A 27,243-nucleotide genomic window follows, 5' to 3' on the forward strand; every position below is an offset into this window, starting at 1 on the left:
GTGAAAGAAACAAAGCTCATTAAAAATATTAATGGATTCTTTTTCTTAAAACGACTTCCTACATAATACGATATGTATTATATTTAGGTCCTTAATCCATTTTGAGTTTATTTTTGTGATTGCTGTTGGAGAATTTTCTAATTTCATTTTATTACATCTAGCTATCCAGTTTTCCCAGCACCATTTATTGAAGAGACTGTCTTTTCTCCATTATATATTCTTGCCTTTTTTATTGTAGATTAATTGACCGTAAGTTCATGGGTTTATTTCTGGGCTCTCTCTTCTATTCCACTAATCTATGCGTCTGTTTTAGTGCCAGTACTATACTGATTGATTACTGTAGTTTTCTGGTATAGTCTGAAGTCAGGGAACCATATTCCTCCAGCTCTGGTCTTCTTTCTTAAGATTGTTTTGGCTATTCGTGACCTTTTGTGTTTCCACACACATTTAAAAACTATTTGTATAGTTCTGTGAAAAATGCCCCGGTATTTTCATAGGGGTTACATTGAATCTGTAGATTGCCTTGGATAGTACAGTCATTTTAACAATATTAATTCTTCCAACCAATAAACATGGAATATCTTTCCCTCTGTGATGTCTTCAATTCCTTTCATCAGTGTCTTATAGTTTTCCAAGTACAGGTCTTTTACTAACTTAAGTACATTTATTCTTAGGTATTTTATTGATTATTTTTCTCTCACACTGGCAGTTTCTCAGTACTCAGAGTAACCAGTTTTGTTAAAATAACAGCTCACATTTATTCATCAATTCCAGTATGTGTGGTGTTTTGGGGACCTAATTAATGTTAAAAGAATTTAAAATTTACTAAATGTTAAATAATTTTAGTGTTTATGTGTAAGTATTCCCATTTCTGTTTGTGTTCTGTCTTTGCAGAAAGTGGTTTTGTCATTCTCTTCATTCTGATCACTGGAGGTTTTGATAAGAATTGGAGGTAATAGCTGGTGAATTATGTCCCATGATTTTGAGGAGCACTCTGCAGACCATGTCAGAGAGTTCCTGCTCAGGCCATGGAGGCTCAGCCATGGAAAGGTAAGATTCTGTGTGGGAGTAAAATGGCTGCCAAGTGGCCAAAGTCATTCTGATGGAGGCAACGACTTCAGTTAGGGAGGTCAGACTCGTTCAGGAAGCTCAAACTGAGTTTTATTCAATGTAGGTGGCTTAGGTGACAACTTCTCAGAGTTCTCATGCATAAATAGTAGGCATAAATCAGCTGAGGTGAACTTTGCCTACATGGGGCATAGTTCAAAGATTTTCTGGTAGAGGTCACGGAAAGTTTAAAGGTCACCAGATTTCCACTGTGATTGGTTGACTGGAGGCCAAGCAGGGGGCCATCCAATCACACGTGACATGGGGTGCCTTAGTGACAGGCCTCCCTGCTTTGCATTTTATCCAATCAGATATGAACATTGCCCGTGACATCAGAGAAGGCAGGGAGTATAAACGGGGCCAACGGCATTCAACTGCCGCACTGTCCTTCCCTCTGAGCTGTGGGGGAGACGGTTCTGACATGTCTGAGCCTTCGTCTGAGACGTCTGAAGAAAGCCTGGCCACCAAGGAAGCAGAGCCCTCCAAAGCCGAGCCAAAGAACCCGAAGCAGAAGACACGGAAGCGCTGCCGCTGCCGCAGCCGCCGCTGCTCTGACGGCTTCGACAGCTTTGCCGCCTATTTCCCCAGGGTGCTGAAGCAGGCCCACGAGGGCCTGAGCCTCTCAGAGGAGGCCGTGAACGTCATGGATTCGTTCGTTAAGGATATGTTTGAGCGAATCGCCAACGAGGCGGCGCGCCTGGTCTGCTCCAGCAAGTGCTCCACCCTCAGCTCCGGAGAGATCCAGACCTCCGTGCGCCTGCTGCTGCCTGGGGAGCTGGGCAAGCATGCCATGTCCAAAGCCAGCAAGGCCGTCATCAGATACACCACTGGCAAATGAGCTGCCTCCGGACCATCTGAGCATCTCAAACCAAAGGCTCTTTTCAGAGCCACTCATTTGGCGGGAAGAGACCTGTAGCTCTGAAGAGTCCGATCCACTCTGGGTTTTCGCCCTGTGCCATGAGGGAAATACCATAAACCTCATCCACTCTGCTTGAGTATATGTCTTTAGTGCCATTCGTTCCACAGAGAATCACGAACTAGTCTTAGCCAAAATGCACCTTGTCACTTTCCTAAATGGTCATTTCTACTTGTGGTTTCTCTGTTCACCCATTTTAGGGATTTTTATGGTCAAAATTCTTTCCATACAAGATTCATTGACCATTTTTATTGTCATTCTCCCAGCTGTATATAGCAGTATCATCCAGAGATTTTTATGTGGGATATAGTAACTGAAAGAGTGAAGTAGTGGACATGAAAATCTCACTTACATGTTCATATGCCTTTAACATATCTCAAATCTGAATTCAGTTAAGTACATAAAATAGGACCCAAACGCAGTGTAAAACTAAATAATCTAATTTTCTAGAATCAAGCACCATACCTCGTAAAATTAGTATTCTACATAATTCAGATTTCTCTGATTTTATTTTTTTATGCCTAAAACTTTTCGGTTTTTATCCAGAAATCTTGACTGAACTGTAATTCTGCATGGATGATGAGATCATCCAATGACAGCAGCTGTAGCCACAGTCTGAGGAGCAGCAGCTTATGAAGGACTGGGAGCCCGTGAGCCAAAGCAATTGGCCCAGAGTGTGGTGGGGCATCCAGAGCTGAACAAATAACAGCCTTCCTGTGATACTCAGCCGGGAGAGTGAGCGGGAAGGAGGTGTGATAGTTTCCCTGTGGTTTTCCCTTCAAGTACTTGCTTTTTTTTTTTTTTTTCCATTTTTTTTTAAGTTTATTTATTTATTTTTTTAATTAGTTTCTGCTTTATAACAAAGTGAATCAGTCATACATATACATCTGTTCCCACATCCCTTCCCTCATGCATCTCCCTCCCTCCCACCCTCCCCATCCCACCCCTCCAGGCGGTCACAAAGCACCGAGCTGATCTCCCTGTGCTCTGCGGCTGCTTCCCACTATCTATCTACCTTACGTTTGGTAGTGTATACACGTCCATGCCTCTCTTTCGCCTTGTCACAGCCCACCCTTCCCCCTCCCCATATCCTCAAGTCCATTCTCAAGTAGGTCTCATGAAGAACCTAGGGGCAAAACGGGAATGAAGACGCAAGTACTTGCTTTTAATCATGGTGATTTAAGTACACACAACCAGATCTGGTAGTGGGACATGTCTCTATCTCCTTGCATGAAAATAAGAGGGGGAAGTTCAGCAATTAAGAGAACTAAGATGACTCCTTCCTCTACCTCAAGTAATTTGAATGTTAATGCTTCTAATAATATTTATTGAATTTAATATCCATTGTGCTTTCTCCTTGGTGCATTGCCTTTTCTTCTAATCTTTTTCTAAAAATATGTTGCTGAATTTCAAGGATTTGTTGATTTTCCTAGTCCATTTTTCAAAAAATTGATTTCTAATTTCCTACATCATTGGAGAGAGAGAATGCACTCTATGATTTCAATCCTTTGTAATTTACTATGGTTTTCATTAGAAATTAATATTTCAGTATATTAAAATCTATTCATTCTGCACTTTTAAAATAAGCAACAACAATATGCTGTACAGCACAGGGAAATATAGAAATTATTTAATAATAACTTTAAATAGTATAATATATAAATATTTTGAATCACTTGTTATAAACCTGAACTAATATAATATTGTAACTCACCTATACTTTAAGAAAAAATATAAAAATTAAAAAGAAATTTTAAGTACCCCTGGATTAGGATGTACAAACCTGTGAAGGATGTCACTCTCAGCCAAAGAGAGAAAAGCTAGATAAACTGCAAAATTCCAACCTTTTCTTGAACCCAGTTTTAGTGCTTTCTCTATGTCAGGCTTTATAGATTTCTATGAGATCTAACTTATTTTCCTATGAATTTCATTTCCCAATTTATTCTCATCCTCGTGTGAGCGTGTTATGGAACTTTCAGAATTATTTTATGTGTGATATGCAATAGAAATTGTGGAGGAGCAGTTATATACATCAACTACCCCTATTATACATTATCAACATATCCCAGTTTAAGCATACATTTAAATATATAAATGGGAACTGATAATAGCTTACAGAAGTGGCAAAACAAAATTTTCACAAACATTTCACTTTTCTAAATCCCTGGTTGTTGAAATTATTTGAAATATCCCTACAGATGTATCAATCAATTCTTTCCTAGCAGAGAATCTTTAAAATACAAACTTTCATGACCTGCAATTTTATATCCATTGAAGAGTGTCAAGTGAGAGCAGCTCAAGCTCCTGTCTCCACTGGGGGTCTGGCAGCCTGTGAGCTACAGCCATTGGCCCCAAATGTTGTCCAGTGACCAGGGCTGAACAGATAATAGCCTTTGTATGATAATCAAACTGGAGATTAAGGGGAAAGGAACTGTGGAACTTTGCTTTTTTTTTTTTTGGTTCCTTACTTATATTTAATCATGGGGATTTAAGGACTTAAATCCAGAGCAAGTCATTTCTTCAGCCCCTTGCATCAGTTTAGAGGAGGTTTATCAGCAATAGAAGACCTAATATGTCTCCTTTTACCTCAAGTGGTTTGAATGTTAAGGTTCATATCTGTTCTTTTCCATTGTGTTTTATTTGTGTCCCATGAAGATTTTTATTTGGGTCATTTTTGTATAAGTGTATTGCCAAATTTCAAAGAAGTTGCTGATTTTCTATTTCTTGTTTAAAACAGATTTCTAGCTTCCTACGACTGTTGAGAGAGGATGATCTGTGGTATTTCAGTCTTGTGCAGTATATTCTGATTTGCTTTAAAGCCCAGTACTTCCTCATGATTGTGAAGTGTTTCATTTGAACATGTAAAATCAGTTGTAAATAATCATTTTGACTGGGATGTACAAGGTAGTAAAGGATGTCTCTCTCAGGCAAACAATGAGACAAAAGCTATATAAGTTGCAAAATTAAAAAATTTCTCGGGCTCATTCTGTGGAGAGACAAAAAACAAAGTATTCTACCTTGGACACAGCACCACTTGCTGAAGAGCAAAATGGGGGACAGGATAAGACAGTAGAGAGAGTTCACAGAAAACTGCAAGTATGAAGGGGGCCAATATTACCTCCAGCGATCTCTTTGAGATCAGCAGAATTAGGATTTTGGCCAATAAGCCCCCTCATGAAGTTCATTACTTATTATTATTTGGGAAAGATGAAACTTAAAAGGTTTTGAAAAAAAGAGAGCTTGCTGCACAGCTTGCCATTAAAATCTACCATGAAATCAGGTGCATACCTTCCTCTGTGTAAGAAGTAGAAATTGTTGTACACACTGGAAAAAAAATTTCAGAACTCCAAACTCTTGGTAGAGCCAGGTGCCTTTTCTGAGAAACAAGTGTGGACCACTTTGAAAAGAGTTGACCTCAGAAAATCACTTAATGTCTATCATGCTAATGATTGCTGCATCAAAATGCCAGTTTTTCTCCATATGAAATGGAGATTCATTACCAAGGTTATTTTTGCATGTTGGTCTCAAAGCTATGGTCTCTGTAAAAAGTATAAGAGCTCTAATACACCAGGACACTGCTATTGTGCTTTGGGTGTTTTGCTTTTGTGAAATCAGAAATGAAATAGGATCATTATTTATACATATTATATAATAGGTAATATGTTTACCTAATATGCATAATAGGTCTGGAGAGTGAAGACTGGGCATGCAAGGGTGAGCAACACATACAAAATTTAGAAAGATAAGAAGATAAAGGGAATTCTGTGATTTTTCGTTGTTGAAGATGGGAAGGGGGAGTGAGCGATTGTGATTATACACTTCCGTGGGTTCTTGCAGAAAGAAGGGTACCTAGTGAGCAATTGCGATCTAATGGTGTGTGTGGTTTACTGTAAAGACAACCTGAGGAAAAGAGTGTAATGTTTAATCCACAAATTAGAACCATCAACGCGTGGAAAATAGTATTGCTAGGGCAAAAATATCCCATTCAAACTCTTTTCTCCATTACCCATGTTATGGAATTCATTTGAAGTGTGGATCCAAACACAGCAAACGAATAAGTAAACCAAAAAGTTCAAGGGAAAAAAAAATCTATCCCAGATTCTAATCTACCCGGAAAAATTTTAATCTTGGAACTGAAGGGTCTACTCTAACTTCTTCAGGTAATCTGTGTCTATTCTTTTCCAGGCTTTACTATTTTTGAAAACAACCTTGGTGATATAGGCCTCGGATGATGGGAGATCCAATCAGAGAAGCTTAAGCACCACTCGCCTCTGAGTCAGCCAATGAGAGGCCAGCAACGGTGAGCTACAGCCATTGGTCCGGAATTCAAGCTGGTTTTCCGGGCTGAAGAAGTCAGTGCCTTCCTGGATGTTTAGCCTTGGTAAAAACTGACGGTATTAGGTTTGATTATTTGCCTGCTCTTTGCTTCTTTGCTTGATTGGTTGTATGTTTCTAATGGTGGTGGTTACCTGGGGCTGATATACAAAATGCCAGAGGTCCCTTTACTTGAAAGACACGTACATAATGTCTCACACTTCTGGAGGCCGGAAGTCCAAATCAAGATGTCAGCTGGTTTGGTTCCTCAGACTGCTGAGAAGGAAGCCTCTGTTCCAGGACTCTGTCCTTGGCTTGTGAAGATGGCAGAGAAACCCCTCTATCTGTTCACAGTTTTCTCCCTATATGACAGTCTCTGTGTCCATACTTCCCCTTTTATATGGATACAGGTCATTTTGTATTAAGGATCATCCTAATGGAGGCAGTTTAACTTGATTTCCCAGTAGAGATCCTATCTCTGTATACAATCACATGTCAGGTATTTGGGTTTAGCACATCAACATAGGAATTTAGGGAGAGAGTATTCAACCCACAGAAGACATGAATTTTGAGTTATAGGTGAGCATATCTCTTGACTCTTCAATTATATTAAGAGAACACTGGTTCTCTTCACCTATAAATACTGGTTTGATGTTTACGATGTGGTATAGTTACAGTTTTTGAACTCTTCCAACACATGTAAGCATAGATTATTGATGGAAAATCTTACTTAAACAGATATTTTTGATGAATGAATGCATTCAAAACCCTGAGAAATCTGGAAAAAATGTAATGTTTTCATAATTGTGTATCATTTAGTGATCGCCGCATTGCAAATTACTTCAACACTTAGTGGATTAAAGCAGCAGTTATTTATTATTTCTCATGTATCTATGGGTCAGCTGAATGCTTCTGCTGACCTGGGTGGTATTTCTCAGGATTTTCGTGTAGCCCTTCTCTCTTTATTCATCGTCCCTGGTAGAGTTCATATCACATCACTTCCAAATTAGCAATGCATAGATAGGACTTTTCTCTGTGTGCTAAAATTGATGTTTCATTTTAAGTAACGTTTTGTAGATACTTAGATTAAAAATAGAAAGAGAGGGCTTCCCTGGCGGTGCAGTGGTTGAGAGTCCACCTGCCGATGCAGGGGTGACGGGTTCGTGCCCCGGTCCGGGAAGATCCCACATGCTGCGGAGTGGCTGGGCCCGGAGCCATGGCCACTGAGCCTGCGTGTCCAGAGCCTGTGCTCCACAACGAGAGAGGCCAAAACAGTGAGAGGCCCGCACACCGCAAAAAAAAAAAAAAAAAAAAAAAAATAATAGAGAACATTTGTGACTGCTTAAGGGAAAATAAGGTGAACCCTCTCATGTAATTTTCCTCAACTATTTGAACAGTGAATAGTTTTATTTATTTTAAAAATGTTCCTGACTTTCCACCTAGGTGAAGGGGGAAGAAACTCTTTCATTGTAGTCCCTATAAATGCACTGTGATTTGCTGAACAATGTTTGTTCAGTTTTGTTTGGTATTCCTTTTTTGCTTTTGAAAGAAATTGTAAATTTCCCTATTGATTAGGATGCTAAAACCTGAAAAGGATGTCACTCAGCTAAACAGTGAGACAAAATATGGACAACCTACAGAAATGAGAACTTTTCTTCAGGCCCTGAAAAAAGGGACTGCACCGTCCTGGAGAGACAAAACAGCATCTTTTTTAATGTTTTCAGAAACCCACAAACTCAGGATTAAGAATTGGGCAAGGCAGAAAACTAGAGAGAGCTTAACCACTCTGAGCTGTGTGGCTATGAAGGGGGCCATTGCCTGATCGAGGAGGACTGTAAAGGCCTTTTTTCCTTTGGTCCAGTGTACTGATAGAACTCGATTGGGCCAGTACCCCCCAAGAACTGTCCTTGTGGACATCAGACTAAGGATTTATGATAAATGAGCCACCGGAATGGGAATATTATTTATTTATATTCTTGAACATGGTATGAATCTTATGAAAATATTTCAGATACAGAATTTGACTCTCAAGGAGACCAAGGAAAACTACCACCAAAGTATCCGCAGGTAAATCCCGCAGGTACCTCAGGATGATCTTACACACCTGGAACAAAATTTCGGATGACAAGAGAGCTCTAGGTAAAGCTCAAGGGCGACTGACACACAGGAAATCTAAGAAAGAGGAATAATAGGGTTTAATGTTGAAGAGGCTAAGGCCGAAAAAGTACATGTGATTTTTGACTTCAGAAGGTAATTAAGGAGAAAGGGCACCTAGTGAGCAATCATGATCAAACAGTGTGGTTTACTGAAATGATAAACTAAGGGAAAGAGCTTTACTGCTTAAATAATAAAAGATAAACATCAACTCTGAGAAAATAGTATTAGCAGGACAAACATACCCCATTCAAACTTTTTCAACATGACTTGCGTCAGGGAAATCATTTAAAAGCAGAATCAAGGACTCAAACACAGCACGGAAATAATTAAAGCAAAATGTTCAAGAAACAGTAACTATCCAAGGTGGAAGAAACTGAAGTTACACTTGTGACTGGTTCAGATTAATCTTATTTGTTTTTTTCCCTCAAGAGTACATTGTCCTGTTTTTGGAAAACGGAAACCTTCATGTCTTGCACCTCGGCATCATGGGGATGCTGGAAGTGTCCAATCAGAGCAGCCCAAGCACCACTCTGGGCCGTCTCAGCCAATGAAAAGCCTGCAGCTCCTGAGGTACAGCCATTGACTCAAAAGTGTGAGGAGGTGTCCTGGGCTGAAGTAATAGGAGTCTTCCCGGCACATGCAGCCTTTGAGATTGAGAGGCGAAAGGGATGTGATTCTTTGCCATTGGGCCAGATGTTACAATGTGACACAGTGTAATCCAGTAACAGCCTTCTTGGGAGATTTGGCCTTTAGAGATTATGGAGTATAGTGGAACGTTTCATTCCCTGTGGTTTGTTTGCTGGCTGGTGTTTAATCATGGTGATTTAATTATATGAATTCAGAGACTGTGCTGGACATGTCTTTTGTTCTTTGCATCAAATATGGCAAGAGGTTGATTACTAATATTTCAAGTAAGATTTTTATATCTTCATTTGTAAATGGAGCTCTTCAGAAATTGGAATAGTAAGCTTTATTCACTGCTTGTATCATTCCGTTACATTTTCTGGTAATAAAAATTAGCTTTTCCTCCTTCATGACTGAAACCATTTTATTGGCAGTAGAATTAGCTGTCCCTTAAATGTCCAAGAGGAAACCTGATTGGAAGCCTAGTCACTGTGGATGAAACCACACTGATGACCCCCATTTCTTCAATTCTTCTAAAGTCCCTTTTTGGTCCAACTTCTGTAATTTATTTCTACATAAATACATTTAAATATGCCTTTGATTGTATTATTGTAGACTCTTGAAAGTAATTTGATTTTCATTTTTTTTTTTTTTTTTTTTTTTTGGCGTTACGCAGGCCTCTCACTGTTGTGGCCTCTCCTGTTGCGGAGCACAGGCTCTGGACACACAGGCTCAGCAGCCATGGCTCACGGGCCCAGCCACTCCGCGGCATGTGGGATCTTCCCGGACCGGGGCACGAACTCGTGTCCCCTGCATCGGCAGGCAGACTCTCAACCACTGCGCCACCAGGGAAGCCCTGATTTTCATTTTTAAATATTTCCCATTTATTGATTCCATTTTTTCTCCCTATGTTGGTTTCTTAAAGAATAGGGTAATGTTTTATTTTATTTTTCAACCAACAGGTATTATATATATTCAGCATGTGGGGTATTTTCAGAACATAATTAATGTTAAAAAAAAACCAATTTTTAAATTTGGTAGATATTAATATTTTAAATAATTTTATGAGTAATATATTTCCGTTTGCATTCTCTCTGTGGAGACTGTGATTTTGCCATTTTTCATTTTCTGATGCCCTGAGGGTTTTGCTCAGTCCTGGAGACAATGGTTGGCCAACTATTCCCATGATTTCCAGGAACACCCCTATGTCTATGAGGAGCAGACATTGCACTTCCATGTCCACCTGTGTCTACCAGGTTGTGAAGCACTTTCAAATCAATTTTGGCATTTCATTGAACGTTATGTTCATCGTGAATTATTTTTAAAGATATCATTAAGTGCATTTGAGGCTATGCTTCCCTACTGGTCCACTCTACCAAGTCCTCCACCCTCACCTCCAGAGAGATCCAGACCTCCGTGAGCCTGCTGCTGCCTGGGGAGATGGGCAAGCACGCCGTGTCTGAGGCCACCAAGGGGGTCATCAGATACACCACTGGCAAATGAGCTGCCTCCGGACCACCTGAGCATCGCAAACCAAAGGCTCTTTTCAGAGCCACTCACTTGGCGGGAAAAGACCTGTAGCTCACAAAAGTGGGATGTGCTCTAGTTTTTGGACCTGTGCCATTCTTCCTCTTTTTAACACCCTTTTATGGTGAAGGAAACACTACCAAACATTATCAAATCTACATGAATATATGTCTCTAGTGCAGTTTTTTCCAAGGAAGATCATGGATTTTACTTAACCATATTTTATTTCATCACTCTTTTAAATGGTTGTTTCTATTAGTTATCTCTCTTGGTCAGCCTTTTTAGGGGTCTTTATTGTCAAAATTATTTTCCTAATAGCTTCATTTCCTTTTTTTAGTCTCATTCTGCCACCTAGTACGGCAGTATCATCCAGACTTTTAAAATTTCAGTGCCTCATGCTCATCAAAACTTCCAAATCATAATGCTGTCAGGAAATTATCTTGTCACCTTACTAACTCTAAATAGGAATGACAGTAGCATTTCATCAGCAAACATCGTATTGGGTTTTCATTTGAGGTCCATGTTCTCACAGTACCATCTTTTTTTGGTTTCTGAGAATGTTAGGTATCTAGCAGGTTTCAAACATTCACTCAAGGCAATGTAGCAACTTTTGAGATTAACATGACTTTTATCTTTCTGCTTATTCATATAAATCACATTAATAAATTTTCCATTATTAAATCACATTAATACATTTTCCTCTATTAAATCACTTTAGCATTCTGGGAAGGAAATAGGTCCTTTGCCATGCGGTCCCATGAGCACGGTCACCAGCATGTCAGAGCTCTGATTTCTCATGACTTCTGCACCCTTGGCCATGTGCTTCTTCAAGGGTCCCCGAAGTCCTATTGTGTCCTGGGGGCTTCAATTTCCTTGTAGCCGCCCACACCCAGGGCTTAGCTGGACTCTGCTTTAAGGCAAAGCAGAGTGGGCTAGGAGAGTGGGCTTGACCCCTTAATTAGTCTTTCCTTCACGTGTTTTTGTTTGAGTCCTCAACTCTCTATGCTCCACATATTTGCCGCACAGCTGTGCTGAGAGGGCCACTGTGCTCAACCCCACTGGCCCACAACTAGGGCAATTTCTGCATTCCAGGCATTCTTCTACCCCTGTTTCTTGACCACGCTAGGACCAACAAGCTGGAATGTACTCAGAAAGCCCTCAAAAAGCACATTTATAATTTGTTTATTCCTTATTCCATCCTCATGGAGAGGCTGGCTACTCCCCCCAGGTCAGACTCCACACTCACTCAGGGGAGCTGCAGATCATTGCCTGGCAGGTGTGTCAGGGTTGCAAAAGCACATGATGTGTGTGAGGCTGCTTCACCTCTTCATAGGGACGGTGACCTTGTAATTTCTTGTCCAATTAATGCAGACACTTTTGAGAATAAAAGGCCCACTACAAATCATTGTGATGGGACAACAGGGGAAATCAGGGTGTGTGGACACCGTTTAAGGGAAAAGAACTGGGGAAAGAGTAAGAACATCTCTTGGGGCTTGGGGATTTGGAGAGCACAACGGTGAGTGGGAAAATGAGAATGCCTCACCTTTTCTTGATTTGTTCTCCTCAGAATTCTGGTGCCTTTGTTTTCTGGAGACAAATAGAGTTGTGAAGCTGCATTAACAAGGAAAAGACACACAACATGGTGATGGTGTCTGTTTGGATCCTGGAACTGCTGTGAGCTAGTAGCGCCAGGCTCCACAGCAAGAGTGATTAAGGACACAGGCTTTGGAGTCAGATTAGACCCGGGTTGAAACTCCAGCTGTCCCTCTTACTAGATGTGGTGCTTTGGGTAAGTGACTTGGCCTCTCTGGACCTCAGTTTCCTCCTCTGTTGAATAGGGTCTACAAGACTGTTGTGAGGACTCAGTGAGACAATGCCGATGGAGTGCCCAGCGAATGGAGGTTATACTTATTCTCAGGCCGGAGATTCAAGCCCTCAGGCAATCGGAGGGGCGGGGGTGAGACTTGGTGCCAGACAGCTGTATGGACACGCTCTCCTGGCTGCCTTGGCCCCATCTGTTTGCTTAGGGCTGACAGTGAGATAAGGGTGGATGACTTTTCCCTCCGGAGCCTCACTTTAGTGAAGTTGCAGAGATAATGCAGCTCTGAGTTGTGATGGGAAGTTGCTAGGGAGCAGGTGGAAAGTGCCTCGTTACTTCGCTGGCTTTGGGAATTGCCAACTCGGCGCTCTGTGGGCCAGCTGTTCCTCCTCACTCCCGTGAAGCCTCGGCCCCTCACCCTCTCCCTTTCCTAATCCTATTCACATTCCCAGTCTTGACTCAAATCCTACCTTCTCTGTGAAGATGACTTGACCATCCCAGCCTACAGTGACTTCTCTCTCCTTGAGCCTCAGGACCTTCAACTTTAAAATGGGTGTACTATTTACAACGCCCTTGCAGAAGGGCTGTGATTAGGACTGAATGAGAGAATAGACGTACCATGACAGGTGCAGTGCCTGGTATAGGCCTACCGTGAGTTCCCTGCCTCTTTCTCTTCCTATTCTCTGAAACGCCATGATGCATGCACCATGCTCGGGATCAGATGCAGCCTTCCACTGCCAACCATTCAGGAGTATGCTTGTGCTAGCTCTCCATTCAATTGTAATGTCACATATGTTGGGGGCTACATTTTATCCCTCCTCACCTTTCAGTAGCCAGCTCTACAGAAATCGCCATAGTAAACATTTTTTTTTAATTGAGCACTATATGATTCTATGTGGCAGGCACTCGGCTGCATATGTTATACACATATGTCTAGTACTTACCCTTTGCCCTTATATTTTCCTCTTGGACAGGTAAGTGTAATTCTCCCTGTCAAGAAGTGTGAGGCTCAGAGAGTTTGGGTTAACTACGACCCAAGCTCCCACAACTAAGTAAGCGGTCTAGCTAAGAATCAGATCTGAGTTTGACGTCTACGCTAGATTAAGTGTGCAATGAATAGCTCTGAATGGGTGGGTGGGAGGATGGACAGAAGTAGAACCCAGAGTAGGAGTGCCTGTACTGTTCCTAGGACTTTGTAGAGGGAGGCCTGCTTGACAAAAACCTCTAGGTATTTGGATTCAGTGGGTCCCCAAGCTTAGTTAAGGGGATACAGTACCACCTGGACAGGAAAAAAAGAGAGGGGGGTGATGAGTCAAGCTGAACCCCAGGGAAACTGTCCCAGGGAATTCCATGGTGGCTCCAAGATTCCAAAAATCAGCTGTGGAGAACCCACCCACTGGCCATTCTCAAGGTGAATTCTAGAATAAGCACGGGTTAAACAAACCTCCTTTGAAGAGGAGTGTTAACCCAGAAAGGTTTGAATTCCCTTGGAGTCAAGGTGGGGCATTTCACTCCAGTACGTCCTTGGTGAAAATCAGGACAGAATATCAGGCCTGCAATGTATGATTACGTGTGGGGATAAACTGTGCTACGTTCTTGCCTCAGGTATGGTGATGGGGAGAGCGGAGGGGATTTGACATTGAATTCGGCAGACTCCAAAGCTCCTATGGCTTGACACTGGCCTGGGAACCCATGATAATGACCTCACAGGCTAGAAGGCTAGTGGTCCTCGGCAAAACACAGTACCCAAACCGCTGGCCCTGGGTCTGAGCAGATCAGGCTGGTGGGACTGTGCTCAGTGAGGCTTTGCCTGGGTCCGGTAGAGGCAGGTCTCCTACAGGTGAGTGCTTTAGGGGTTTATGAGCTGTATCATTGGTCCAGCCAGATCTTCCAGAGGCCTTTCCTCTTGGACTTTTAAGGGACAGATAATCCTACCGCTAAGAAAATGGTTTCAATCATGAAGGGGAAATAGCCAATTTTTATTACTAGAAAATGGAATGGAATGATACGACCAGTGAAAATAGCTTACTACTCCAAATTTCGGAAGAGTTCTTTTTACAAATGTGTGTATAAAAAAATCTTACTTGAAATACTCGTAATCAACTTCTTGCCATATTCTTGTTTTGGTTTTTTATCTTCTTTTTAAATTTGGGCCCGCTGCCGGCCAAGCTTCTGCTGCCTCAGGTTGCTGCCCTCCTCAGCTAAGACACTGTAGGGTATCCAGTGGGAATGCTGCTTGGAAGTCATGTCTCTCGGGGGCCTGGCGGCAGCTGCGGCTCCAAAGGCCGCAGCCGCGGGGGCCGGCGCGGTGGCCCTGCTCAGCTCCCGGGCCGTGGCGCTGGGCCCCGCCGAAGCCTGCGCTGCACGCCAGGTCCCCGGCCGCGGGCTCGGCGAGCGACTGCCTGCGCGGCGCGATGGGCGAAGCGGCGGAGTGCGCGGGGACGCCGCGCGCGGGCGGACGGGCGCGCGCGCGCGCCTGGAGGCGGGAGAGGCCGTCCGCACCGCCCGGCGCCCCCTGAGGGCCCTCTTGCCATATTTTGATGCATAGGACAAAAGACATGTCCGGTACAGTCTCTGAATTCATACCATTAAATCACCGTGATTAACAACCAGCCAGCAAAGTAAACCAGAGTGAATGAAACGTTCCAGTATACTCCATAATCTCTAAAGGCCGAATCTGCCAAGAAGGCTCTTACTGGTTTTCACTGTGCCACACTCTAATATTTTGGCCCAATGGCAAGGAATCACATCTCTTTCTCCCCTCAATCTCAAAAGCTCCTCGTGCCTAGAAGACTCTTTTTTGCTTCAAGCCCAGGACAACTCTTCACACTTTCAGTCCATTGGTAGGCCTCAGGAGCTGCAGGCTTTTCATTGGCTGAGCCGATCCAGAGTGGTGCTTGGGCTGCTCTGATTGGATGCTTCCAGCATCCTCCCCAGGGTGCCGCAGTGCATGTCAAAAAGGTTTCTGTTTCCAAGAACAGTAGAAGGTGCTCTTGGGGGGAAAAAACCAACTACCTTTAATCTGAACAAGTCAGATTAGTAAATTCAGTTTCTTCCCCTTTGGATAGGTATTTTTTCTTGGACATTTTGCTTTCATTATTTCCCTGCTGTGTTTGGGTCCTCGTTTCTGCTTTTAAATGATTTCCCTGACACTAGTCATGTTGAAAAAGGTTGAATGGGTTATGTTTGTCCTTATAATACTATTTTCTCAGAGTTGACGCTTATCATTAGTTGTTTAAGCAGTAAAGCTTTTTCCCTTAGTTTATCATTTCAGTAAACCACACTGTTAGATCATGTTTACTCACGGGGTGCCCTTTCTCCTTACACATGTACTTCTTTGGTCTTATCCTCTTCAATATCATACCACTGTATTCCTCTCTTTCTTTCTTACATTTCCTGTGTATCAGTCGTCCTTGAGCTTTTCCTAGAGATCTTCTCATCCAAAATTTTGTTTCTGGTGTGTAAGATCATCTGGAGGTACCACAGAGAGGGATTTACCTGCAGGTCCTTTGGTGGTAGTTTGTCCTGGTCTCCTTGGGAGTCTAATCCTTTTGGTTCTTTGAAATATTTTCCTACGATTCTTATCATATTCAACAATGTAACAAAATAAGATTCCCACACCGGTGGCTCATTTATCATAAATCTTTCGTCTGATGGCCCCAAGGACAGTTTCTCAGGTCTATTGCCCCGACAGAGTTCTCCACTGGACCAGAGAAAAAAGAATTTTAGAGCTCTCCTTGATCAGCCAATGGCCCCCTGCATAGCCACACACCTCAGAGTGGTCACGCTCTCTCTAGTATCCTGCCTTGCCCAATTCTTTCTCCTGAGTTTGTGGGTTTCTGAAAACATTAAAAAAACATTTTCTGTTTTGTCTCCCATGACGGTGCTGTCCCTTTTCTCAGGGCCTGATTTCAGTAGGTTGTCCATAATATGTCTCCCTGGGTGCGTGAGGTACTTTTCATGTTTTCACATCCTAATCAACAGGGAATTTTACAAATTATTTTCAGAGTATAAAACGAAGGCCAAACATAACTGAAGAAACACTGGTGTCTAAAACACATCACAATTCACATTTTTTAGCACTTATAAGGACTGAAATGATAGAATATCTTCCCTCTTCACAGTGGTGGAAAGTCAGAAACTTTGAAAAAGTGATAAAAACTATTCACTCTTCAAATTCTTGAGGAAAATTACGTGGAATGTGTCACCTTATTTTCCCATAAGCAGTCAGCAGTGTTCTCTTTTCTATTATTATGGTTATAGGAGTATCGACAAAACACTGCTTACAATCAAACATCAATTTTAGCACACAGAGAAAAGCCCTTTCTATACACTATTAAATTGGAAGCAATGGGAGATGAGAATGGGATGATGAGAAAAGAAAGGAGGGCTACACGAAAATCCTGACAAGTACCACCCATAACAGCAGAAGCATTCAGCTGGCCCACAGATACACGAGAAATAATAAATAATTGCTGCTTTACTCCACTAAGTATTGAAGTAACTTACAATGTAGAAATTGGTAAATGATGCACTATGATGAAAAGATTCACTTTTTTCCACAAAGCTCAGGGATTTGAATGCATTCACTCACCATCAAAATCTGTTTCAGTAAGACTTTCCATCAATATTCTATGCTTACATGTGTTGGAAGAACTCCAATCTGTTACTATACCACCTCGTAAGCATCAAACCAGTGTTTATGTGTGAACAGAACCAGTGTTCTCTTAATAGAATGGAAGAGTCAGGAGATATGCCCACCTATATCTCAAAATTCATGTCTTTGCGGGTTGAATTATTTCTCCCTAAAGCTCCTATGTTGATCTCAAAAAGCTTTACACCTGACAAGTGATTCTATACAGAGATAGGATCTCTACAGAAGAAATCAACTTAGACTGCCTTCATTAGGATGACCCCGAAAACAAAATGACCTGTGTCCATATTAAAAGGGGAAATATGGGCACAGACACCCTCATAGAGGGAGAAAACTGGGAACAGATGGAGGGGTGTCTCTGCCATCTCCACAAGACAAAGGGAGAGGCCTGGAACACAGGCTTCCTTCACACCAGTCTGAAGGAACCAAACCCGCTGACACCTTGATTTTGTTCTGACCTCGAGAACTGTGAGACATTATGAACGTATCCTTCAAGGAAACCAATCCCTGGCATTTTGGACATCAGCCACAGGGAACCAGTACGATTAGAAACATACAACAAAGCAAGCAAAAGCAAGCCAATAATCGCACCTGATACCCGCTTTTTTACCAAGGCTGAGCATCCACGAAGGCACTTACCCCTTCAGCCCAGAAATCCAGCTTGAACTTCGGACCCAGGGTTGGGGCTCACCGTTGCTGGCCTCTCATTGGTTGACTCAGAGACGAGTGGTGCTTCAGCTTCTCTGACTGGACCTCCCATCCTCCGAGGCCTGTATCAACAAGGTGGTTTTTAAAAAGAGTAAAGACTGAAAAGTATAGAAACAGATTACCTGAACAAGTTGGAGCAGACCCTTCAGTTCCAAGATTAAATTTTTTCCGGGTAGTTTAGGATCTGCAATCGATTTTCTTCCTGGAACTTTCGCATTTAGTTACTCGTTTACCATGTTTGGATCCACACTTTAAATGAATTCCATAACATGGGTAGTGGAGAAAAGAGTTTGAATGCGGTACTTTTGTCCTAGCAATACTATTATCCACGCGTTGATGGTTCTGATTAGTTGATTAGGCAGTGAAGGCTCTCCCTCAGTTTGTCTTTACAGTAAACCACACCGTTAGATCACGACTGCTCACTAGGTGCCCTTCTTTCCTCAAGCACCCACTGAAGTGGATAATCACAATCGCTCACTCCTGCTTCCCAAATTCAACGGCATAAATAACTACATTCCCATTATCTTTGTTTCTTTCTCGATTTCCCACGTGTTGTTCACCCTTGCACGCCCAGTCTTCACTCTCCAGCTCTATTATGCTGAATTTGTAATATGTTACAAAAATGATCCTATTTCATTTCTGAATCCGCGAATGCAAAACATGCAAAGCACAGTAGCAGTCTCCTGGTGTACTAGATCACTTAGAATGTTTTTACAGAGACCATAGCCTTGAGACCAGCACACTAAAATAACCTAGGTAATGCATCTCTGTTTCACATGGAGAGAAACTGGTATTTTGATGCAGCAACCATTAACGTGATAGACATTACGTGATTTTCTGTAGTCAGCTCTTTTCAAAGTGGTCCACATTTGTTTCTCAGAAAAGGCACCTGGCTCTACCAAGAGTTTGGAGTTCTGAATTTTTTTTTCTCCTGTGTGTACAACAATTTTTACTTCCTACACAGAGGAAGGTATGTACTTGATTTCATGGTAGATTTTAATGGCAAGTTGTGCAGCAAGCGCTCCTTTTTTCTAACCCTTTTAAGTTTCACCTTTCCTGAATAATAATAAGTAATGAACTTCATGAGGGGGCTTATTTGCCTAAATCCTATTTTTAGAGATCTCAAAGAGATCGCTGAAGGCAATATTGGGCCCCTTCTTACTTGCAATTTTGCCTGAATTCTCTCTTGTGTCCTGTCCTGCCCCCCATTTTACTCTTCAGCAAGTGGTTCTGTGTCTAAGCTGGAATATTTGGTTTCTGGTCTCTCCACAGAATGACCCCCCAAAATTTATGAATTTTATACTTTTTATGTCTTTTCTCTCATTGTTTGCCTGAGAGAGACATCCTTTACCTGCTTCTACATCCTTGCCATTAGCTGTGGCTCACAGGCCTAGTTGCTCTGCGGCATGTGGGATCCTCCCAGACCAGGGCTCGAACCCGTGTCCCCTGCATTGGCAGACAGACTCTCAACCACTGCGCCACCAGGGAAACCCAAAAGTTTTCCTTTTAAAGACGGAAAGTTTCTCTTCTAGGGAAGAACTGATTAGATGAATCTGTGGGAATTCTTTCAATATTTTCAAAAACCAGGGTATCAGAAAAGTGAAATGTTTGTGAAATTTTTGTTTTGCCACTTCTGTAAGCTATTATCAGGCCCCATTTATATATTTAGATGTATGCTTAAACTGGGATATGTTGAAACTCTATAATGGGGTAGCTGATGTATATAACTGCTCCTCCACGTTTTCTATTGCATGTCACGCATAAAATACTTCTGAAAAATTCCATAATACGCTCATGCGAGGATGAGAATAAATTGGGAAATGAAACTCATAGGAAAATAAGTTAGACCTCATAAAACTCTATAAAGCCCGACATAGACAAAGCACTAAAACTGGGTTCAAGGAGAGGTTGTAATATTGTAGATAATCTAGCTTTTCTCTCTTTGTGTGGCTGAGAGTGACATCCTTCACAGGTTGGTACATCCTACTCCAGGGGTACTGAGAATTCCTTTTTAATTTTTCAATTTTTTTCTCAAATTATAGACGAGTTACAATATTTTATCACTTTAGATTTATAACAAGTGATTCAAAATTTTAGATATTATACTCTTTTTAAAGTGATTATTAAAGAACTGCTATATTTCACTCTGCTGTACAGCATATCCTTGTGGCTTATTTTCAAATGCCAAATGAATAGTTTTAAATATATGAAATAATAATCTCTAATGAAAACCATAGTAAATTACAAAGGACTGCAATCATGGAGTGCCTTCTCTCTCTCCAGCGATGTGCAAAGCCAGAAACAAATTTTTTGAAAAACGAAATAGAAAAATCAAAAAATCCTTTGAAATTCAGCAACATATTTATAGAAAAAGAAAACAAGAAAATCAATTCACCAAGAAGAAAACACAATGGATGTTAAATTCCATAAATATTATTAAAAGCATTAACATTCAAATTACTTGAGGTAGAGGAAGGAGTCATCTTAGTTATCTTAATTGTTGAGCACCCTCCTCTTATTTTCATGCAAGGAGACAGAGACATGTCCCACTACCAGATATGGATGACTATACTTAGATCACCATGCTTAAAAGCAACTATTTGAAGGGAAAAACAACAAGTGAACTATCACACCTCTTTCCAACTTGATCTCCAGGCTGAGTATCACAGGAAGGGTGTTATTAGATCAGCTCTGGACACCCCACCACACTCTGGGCCAATTGCTTTGGCTCATGGGCTGCCAGTCCCTCGTGGGCTGCTGCTCTGGAGATGCTGGTTAAATCTGCTGTCAGTGGATGATCCCTTCATCCATGCACAACTGCAGTTCAGTCAAGGTTTTTGGATGAAAACCGAAAAGGTAAAGACTGCAAAAAGGAAAAATAAAGAAAAAAAGGATTCAGAGAAATCTGAATTAGGTACAAAGAAATTTCACAAGTTATTGTCACAAGATTGACTCTAGAAAATTAGTTTTCTCTCAGTTTACACTGCTTTGTGGTCCTATTTTATGTATTTAGATTAGGATTAGGATTTGAGATATGTTGAAAGAGAATAAATGGGTTGGTGTGGTTTTTATATCTGTTACTGCATTTTATCAGCTACTATATCCCACATAAAAATCTCTGGATGATAATGCTATATACAGGTGGAAGAAATGCAATATCAGAGTCCTCACACCGAGAACACAAATGAAAAATGGTTACTCATGGGCTTCCCTGGTGGCGCAGTGGTTGAGAGTCCGCCTGCCGATGCAGGGGACACGGGTTCGTGCCCCGGTCCGGGAAGATCCCACATGCCGCGGAGCGGCTGGGCCCGTGAGCCATGGTCGCTGAGCCTGCGTGTCCGGAGCCTGTGCTCCGCAACGGGAGAGGCCACAACAGTGAGAGGCCCACGTACCACAAAAAAGAAAAAAATAAAGGTTACTCATAAAATGATTAAAAATAATTAATTGTTAACAAATTTAAAATTCTTTTTTTAACATGATTTGGTTTCCTGAAATACCTCGCATAGAGGATAAATATAAGAGAGGTTGGTTGGGAAAACAGAAAAGAAGAAAAGAAACACTCAGCAATGTCCCTATTCTTTAAGAAACCACCAGAGGAGAGAAAAGCAATCAATAAGTTGGAAATACTTAAAAATTAAAATCAAACTACTTTCAAGAGCCTAAGATAATTCAGTCAAAGGCATACTTAAAGGTATTCATGGAGAAATAAGTTAGATAAATTGAAACAAAAAGGGACTTTAGAAGAATTGAGGAAATGTGGGTCATCAGTGTGGTTTCATACCCAATGACTAGGCTTCCAATAGCGTTTCCTCTTGGACTTTTCAGGGACAGCTAATCCTACCGCTAAGAAAATGATGTCAATCATGAAGGGGAAAAAGCTAATTTTTATTACTAGAAAGTGGAATGTAATGATACAACCACTGATAATAGTTTACTATTTCAAATATCTGAAGAGTTCCTTTTACAAATGAGTATATAAAAAATCTTACTTGAAATACTCGTAATGAATTTCTTGCCATATTTTAATGCAAGGGCCAAAAACATATCCGGTACAGTCTCTGAATTCATATCATTAAATCACCGTGATTAAACACCAGACAGCAAAGAAACCACAGTGAATGAAACGTTCTAATATACTCCATAATTTCTAAAGCCCGCATCTCCCAAGAAGGCCCTTATTGGTTTACCCTGTCTCACAGTGTAGTATTTTGGCCCACTGTCAAGGAATCACATCCCTTTCTCCCCTCAACGTCAAAATCTGAACGTGCCTGGAAGACTCTTTTTGCTTCAAGTCCAGGACAACTCTTCACACTTTGAGTTGATGGCCATGCCTCAGGAGTTGCAGGCTTTTCATTGGCTGAGCCGATCCAGAGTGGCACTTCGGCTGCTCTGATTGGATGCTTCCAGCATCCTCCCCAGGGTGCTGGGGTGCATGCCAAGAAAGTTTCTGTTTTCAAAAACAGGAGAATGCACTGTTGGGGTTAGACACCACCTAAGATTAATCTGAACCAGTCCGATTAGTAACTTTAGTTTCTTCCACCTTGGATAGGTATTTTTTCTTGGACATTTTGCTTTAATTATTCCTGTCCTGTTTTTGCATCCTTGATTCTTCTTTTAAATGATTTCCCTGACACTAGTCATGTTGAAAACGTTTGAATGGGGTATGTTTGTCCTTATAACACTATTTTCTCAGAGTTGATGCTTATCATTTTTTATTTATGCAGTAAAGTTCTTTCCCTTAATTTATTATTTCAGTAATTCACACTGTTAGATCGTGATTGCACACTAGGTGCCCTTTCTCCTTAATCACCTTCTGTATATATATATATATATATATATATATATATATATATATATATATATATACACCACAACTTCTCTATCCATTATCTGTTGATGGACATTTGGCTGCTTCCATGTATTGGCTATTGTAAATAATGCTGCTATGATAATTGGGGTGTATGTATCTTTTTGCTTAATGCTTTTATTTTTTCCAGATATACACCCAGGAGTGAAATTGCTGGCTCATAATTCAGTTTTATTTTTAGTTTTTTAAGGAACCTCCATACTATTTTCCATAATGGCTGCACCAATTTACATTCTCACCAACAGTGCAGAGAGGAGTTATTTTGAATCTGTAGGAAATCCACTATGTCTGATGGTCAGTTAAAACATGGTCCTCAATCCCCAGGCCACAGACCAGCACTGGCCCATGGCCTGTTAAGAACTGTGCCTCAGAACTGGCGGTGAGCGTTGGGCGAGAGAGCGAAGCTTCATCTGTATTTACATCCACTCCCCATCACTTGCATTAAGGCCTGAGCTCCGCCTCCTGTCAGATCTGTGGCGGCATTAGATTCTCATAGGAGCGCAAACCTACTGTGAACTGCACATTGGAGTAATCTATGTTGCGAGCTCCTTATGAGAATCTAATGCTTGCTGATCTGATGTGGAGCTGGGACAGTGATACTAGTGCTGGGGAGTGGCTGCAAATTCAGATTATCATTAGTAGAGAGGTTTGACTGCACAGAGACCATAATAAATCAATTGCTTGCAGAGTTATATTAAAACCCTAACAGTGAGTGGCAAGTGAAAACAAGTTCAGGGCTCCCACTGATTCTGTACTATGGTGAGTTGTATAATTATTTAATTATATATTACAATGTAATAATAGTAGAAATAAAGTGCACAATAAATGTAATGCCCTTGTATCATCCTGAAACCATCCCCCCAGCCGGTTCATGGAAAAAACTGTCTTCCATGAAACTGGTCCCTGCTGCCAAAAAGTTTGGCGACTGCTGAGTTAAAATGTGTTTCTAAAAGGAAAATAAGCAAGTTGAACAAATTAGTATGGAAGTTTCAAAATTGGTTTCTAAGAGATCTGTATTATGGTATAGGTTATAAAATTGCAAATAATAAAATAGCTTTTTGGTGCCTATCTGTTGGGAAGGGAGGTTAAATAACATAGTTGCTGGCATTCAGAAAAATCCCTCTTATATGATTAGAAAAATGGCAAAAAAGGATGAGACACATATGTATACATGAGGGTAAGTAGGGGTTGTTAATATCAATCCTTCTTCTGCTACCCTGAAATCACTAGGCTTAGGCCATGAGGCTTATTACCTAGATAAGGGAAGAGTGGCATCAAAGATCATGGATTAGGAAAAAAGAAAATATGACATCAAGAAACTCTCACCTGGGCCTTCCCTGGTGGCACAGTGGTTGAGAATCTGCCTGCTAATGCAGGGGACACGGGTTCGAGCCCTGGGCTGGGAGGATCCCTCATGCCACGGAGCAACTAGGCCCATGAGCCACAACTACTGAGCCTGCGCGTCTGGAGCCTGTGCTCCGCAACAAGAGAGGTCGCGATAGTGAGAGGCCCGCGCACTGCGATGAAGAGTGGCCCCCGCTTGCCACAGCTAGAGAAAGCCCTCGCAAAGAAACGAAGACCCAACACAGCAAAAATATATAAATTAATTAATAAACTCCTACCCACAACATCTTCTTAAAAAAAAAAAAAAGAAACTCTCACCTGACAAGAAGAGAAAGTAGAAAACTATTCGGCTTCTAGGAAATTATGTACAACTTAACCTAATATCTCCATAACAATGAGCTCACCTAGTGCCCCGATCTTGATTTCTAAAACCATTTTCCAATGAAAGGACCCAGGACTCCTTAGTTAAAGGGTTGATTCTAGAATTGGAGCAGAAAATATACAAGATGATCCTAGAGTATCTTGTAGTGTCAGTAAGTAATAAGGTGCTCAAAAAATCCCACAAAATTTAGAGTATGTCAAAGGGATACAGGAGTCAACTGAAAGAGTTCCCAATGGCCAGAGCTAGAGTAATTTGAGCAAGAAAATAAAGAATGTAGTATTGGATTATAACTCAAAGTATAAAATAAATATCCAGGAGTCCATACTACTATAAATAAATGATGAAAATAAATAATTGGGAAGAAGAGATAAATCTCCCCTGTGGAGGAATCCACATATTTTAGATACTCTTCCCTCAAAGAAGTGAAGCATATCTCCCTATGACTTAAGTATGGGATGTGTATAGTGACTTCCTTCCAAATTGTACAGTATAGAAAGAGGGTAAAAAGTATAACTTTACAGTGAAGAAGCCTGACACATTAAAAACTCAGCCAGGTGATCAAGGTTAACATCAACAGGAGTAAGTCATGATACTATACACCTTTAATATGTTGTGATGAAAATGGCACTTTACCTCTGTGGTCTTCTTCCCCAAAACACATAACCCCAATATAATCATGAGAAACACATTAGACAAATCTAAGTTGAGAGATATTCTACAAAATACCTGACCAGTACTCCTCAAAACTGTCAAGGTCATCAGTAACAATTAAAATCTGAGAAAAATGTCACAGCCAAGAGGAGACTAAGAAGACATAACAGCTAAATGTACTGTGATATCCTGGATGGTATACTGAAACAGAAAATGAACGTTAGGCAAAACCATAGAAATCTGAATAAAGTATGGACTTTATTTAATAATAATGCATCAGTATTTGTCCATTACTTCTGACAAATGTACCATACTGATGTAAGATATTAATAATAGGGAAAACTGGGTGCAGGGTATATAGGAACTCTGTACTATCTTTGTAATTTTTATGTAAATCTAAAACTTTTAAAATAGAAAGTTTATTTTTTTAAGTTAACCTATATTTCATCCTAAGACACTCTTTGCTAACAATGACCCCACTGTCTGAAATATCTTTCTTGTTATATTTGTCTATTAAAAATCCTACCTATCTTTCAAAGTCCAGCCCTTATGGTTCCACTTCCATGAAGGCTTCTATGATCTACAGAACCAGAAGTGACAGTTTCTTTCTTCTGAATCCCCAAAGCACTTTGGACCTTTCTTATGCTATTCATTATATATCGCCTTCTAGTACAGTTAGTTATGTGAACCTCTTAGCTCGCCTTTGCCTTATAAATCTCTGGAGGGAAGAGAGTATATCTTTAATTCAGCAAACACTGATTTAATGCCCAATGCATGCCAGACACCCTGTTAGGGTTTGAAAGGAACAAGGATGAATGGGATTCTCCCTGTGAGTTACTGAAGGAACTCACAATCTAAAGGGGGAGGTAGAATGTATACAATTATAATATAAATCACACTGTGATAAGTTCTGTGGCGAATTAAGCTATTGCCTGCCTTCTATGTACCAGGAACTTTAAAGGCATTCCTTTATTTAATCCTCATGCAACCTGAAAGATAAGCATTATAATTACATTTTACAAATGAGGAAATTTAGACTTAGAGAGGCTAAATAACTTGCAGAAAATCAGGGATTCAAAGACAGGTATATTAATGTACAAAGCCCATACTCTTTGTATTATACCATGATTTAACACAATGCCTGCCATCTAGTAGATGTTCAAGAAATATTTGTTGAATGAATGACTAAAGCACTAGCACCCACTATCCTCTAATTATACATATTACATATGCACACTACATAGAACAATTTAAAGAAGTGTAAACAAAAAGATTAAAAATTTTTGTACCTACTTATTAATCCTCAACTGCAATCCTCAACTGATCCGTCACTACCTAATCTGGTCTTTTAATTATTTGGTAATTCACCTTGACATCTACCGGGCTCCTCCATGTCAATAATTCTCAATTGCTGAAGAACTGTGATCCCTTACATCATTAAAGAATGGTTTTCCAGGCTTCCCTGGTAGTGCAGTGGTTAAGAATCTGCCTGCCAATGAAGGGGACTCGGGTTCGAGCCCTGGTCCGGGAAGATCCCACACACCACAGAGCAACGAAGCCCGTGTGCCACAACTACTGAGCCTGCTCTCTGGAGCCTGTGCGCCACAACTACTGAAGCCTGCGTGCCTAGAGACCATGCTCCACAACAAGAGAAGCCACCGCAATGAGAAGCCTGTACACCACAACGAAGAGTAGCCCCACTCGCTGCAAGTAGAGAAAGCCCACATGCAACAGTGAAGACCCAACGCAGACATAAATAAATAAATAAATTATTTATTTATTTTTAAGAAAAAAGAATGGTTTTCCACAACTGTTTCCTACAACAAACCTCTGAAGGCTTGCTGAAGACAACTGAAGAGTTACAAACAGAGGTTCATTCAATAACAAATATTCATTTAACACCTCATATATGGCATATACTCTGCCAGCAACTGTCAAGTAAACAAAGTTTAATTAGTGGCATGCTTATCAAGCCATCATCCTAGTTAGTTTCTTCAGGCCTCAAAATCCTACAGCAGCTACTTCGTTAGTCATGAGGGAAATACAAATTAAATATAATTAAATATCATTGCACACCCAACAAAATGCCTAAAATCAAAAAGACCGATAACACCCTGTGTTGGCAAGGATGTGGAAAAACTGGAACTCTCAAACACTGCAGGTGGGAGTACAA

The 27,243-nt window shown here is 40.9% G+C and overlaps 1 protein-coding gene across 1 annotated transcript; it reads left to right on the forward strand.

The window, feature by feature from the left end:
• The first annotated feature begins 1,292 nt into the window (after positions 1-1,292).
• LOC308609138 (late histone H2B.L4-like) lies at positions 1,293-2,550 on the forward strand. Its single transcript, XM_081222684.1, has one exon. It carries the CDS (start codon positions 1,421-1,423, stop codon positions 1,943-1,945), a length of 525 nt encoding a protein of 174 aa, XP_081078810.1. The 5' UTR covers positions 1,293-1,420; the 3' UTR covers positions 1,946-2,550.
• The last annotated feature ends 24,693 nt before the right edge of the window (positions 2,551-27,243 follow it).

This window comes from Mesoplodon bidens (assembly GCF_964165515.1).
Source record: "Mesoplodon bidens genome assembly, chromosome: X".
NCBI classification, from domain to species: domain Eukaryota; kingdom Metazoa; phylum Chordata; class Mammalia; order Artiodactyla; family Ziphiidae; genus Mesoplodon; species Mesoplodon bidens.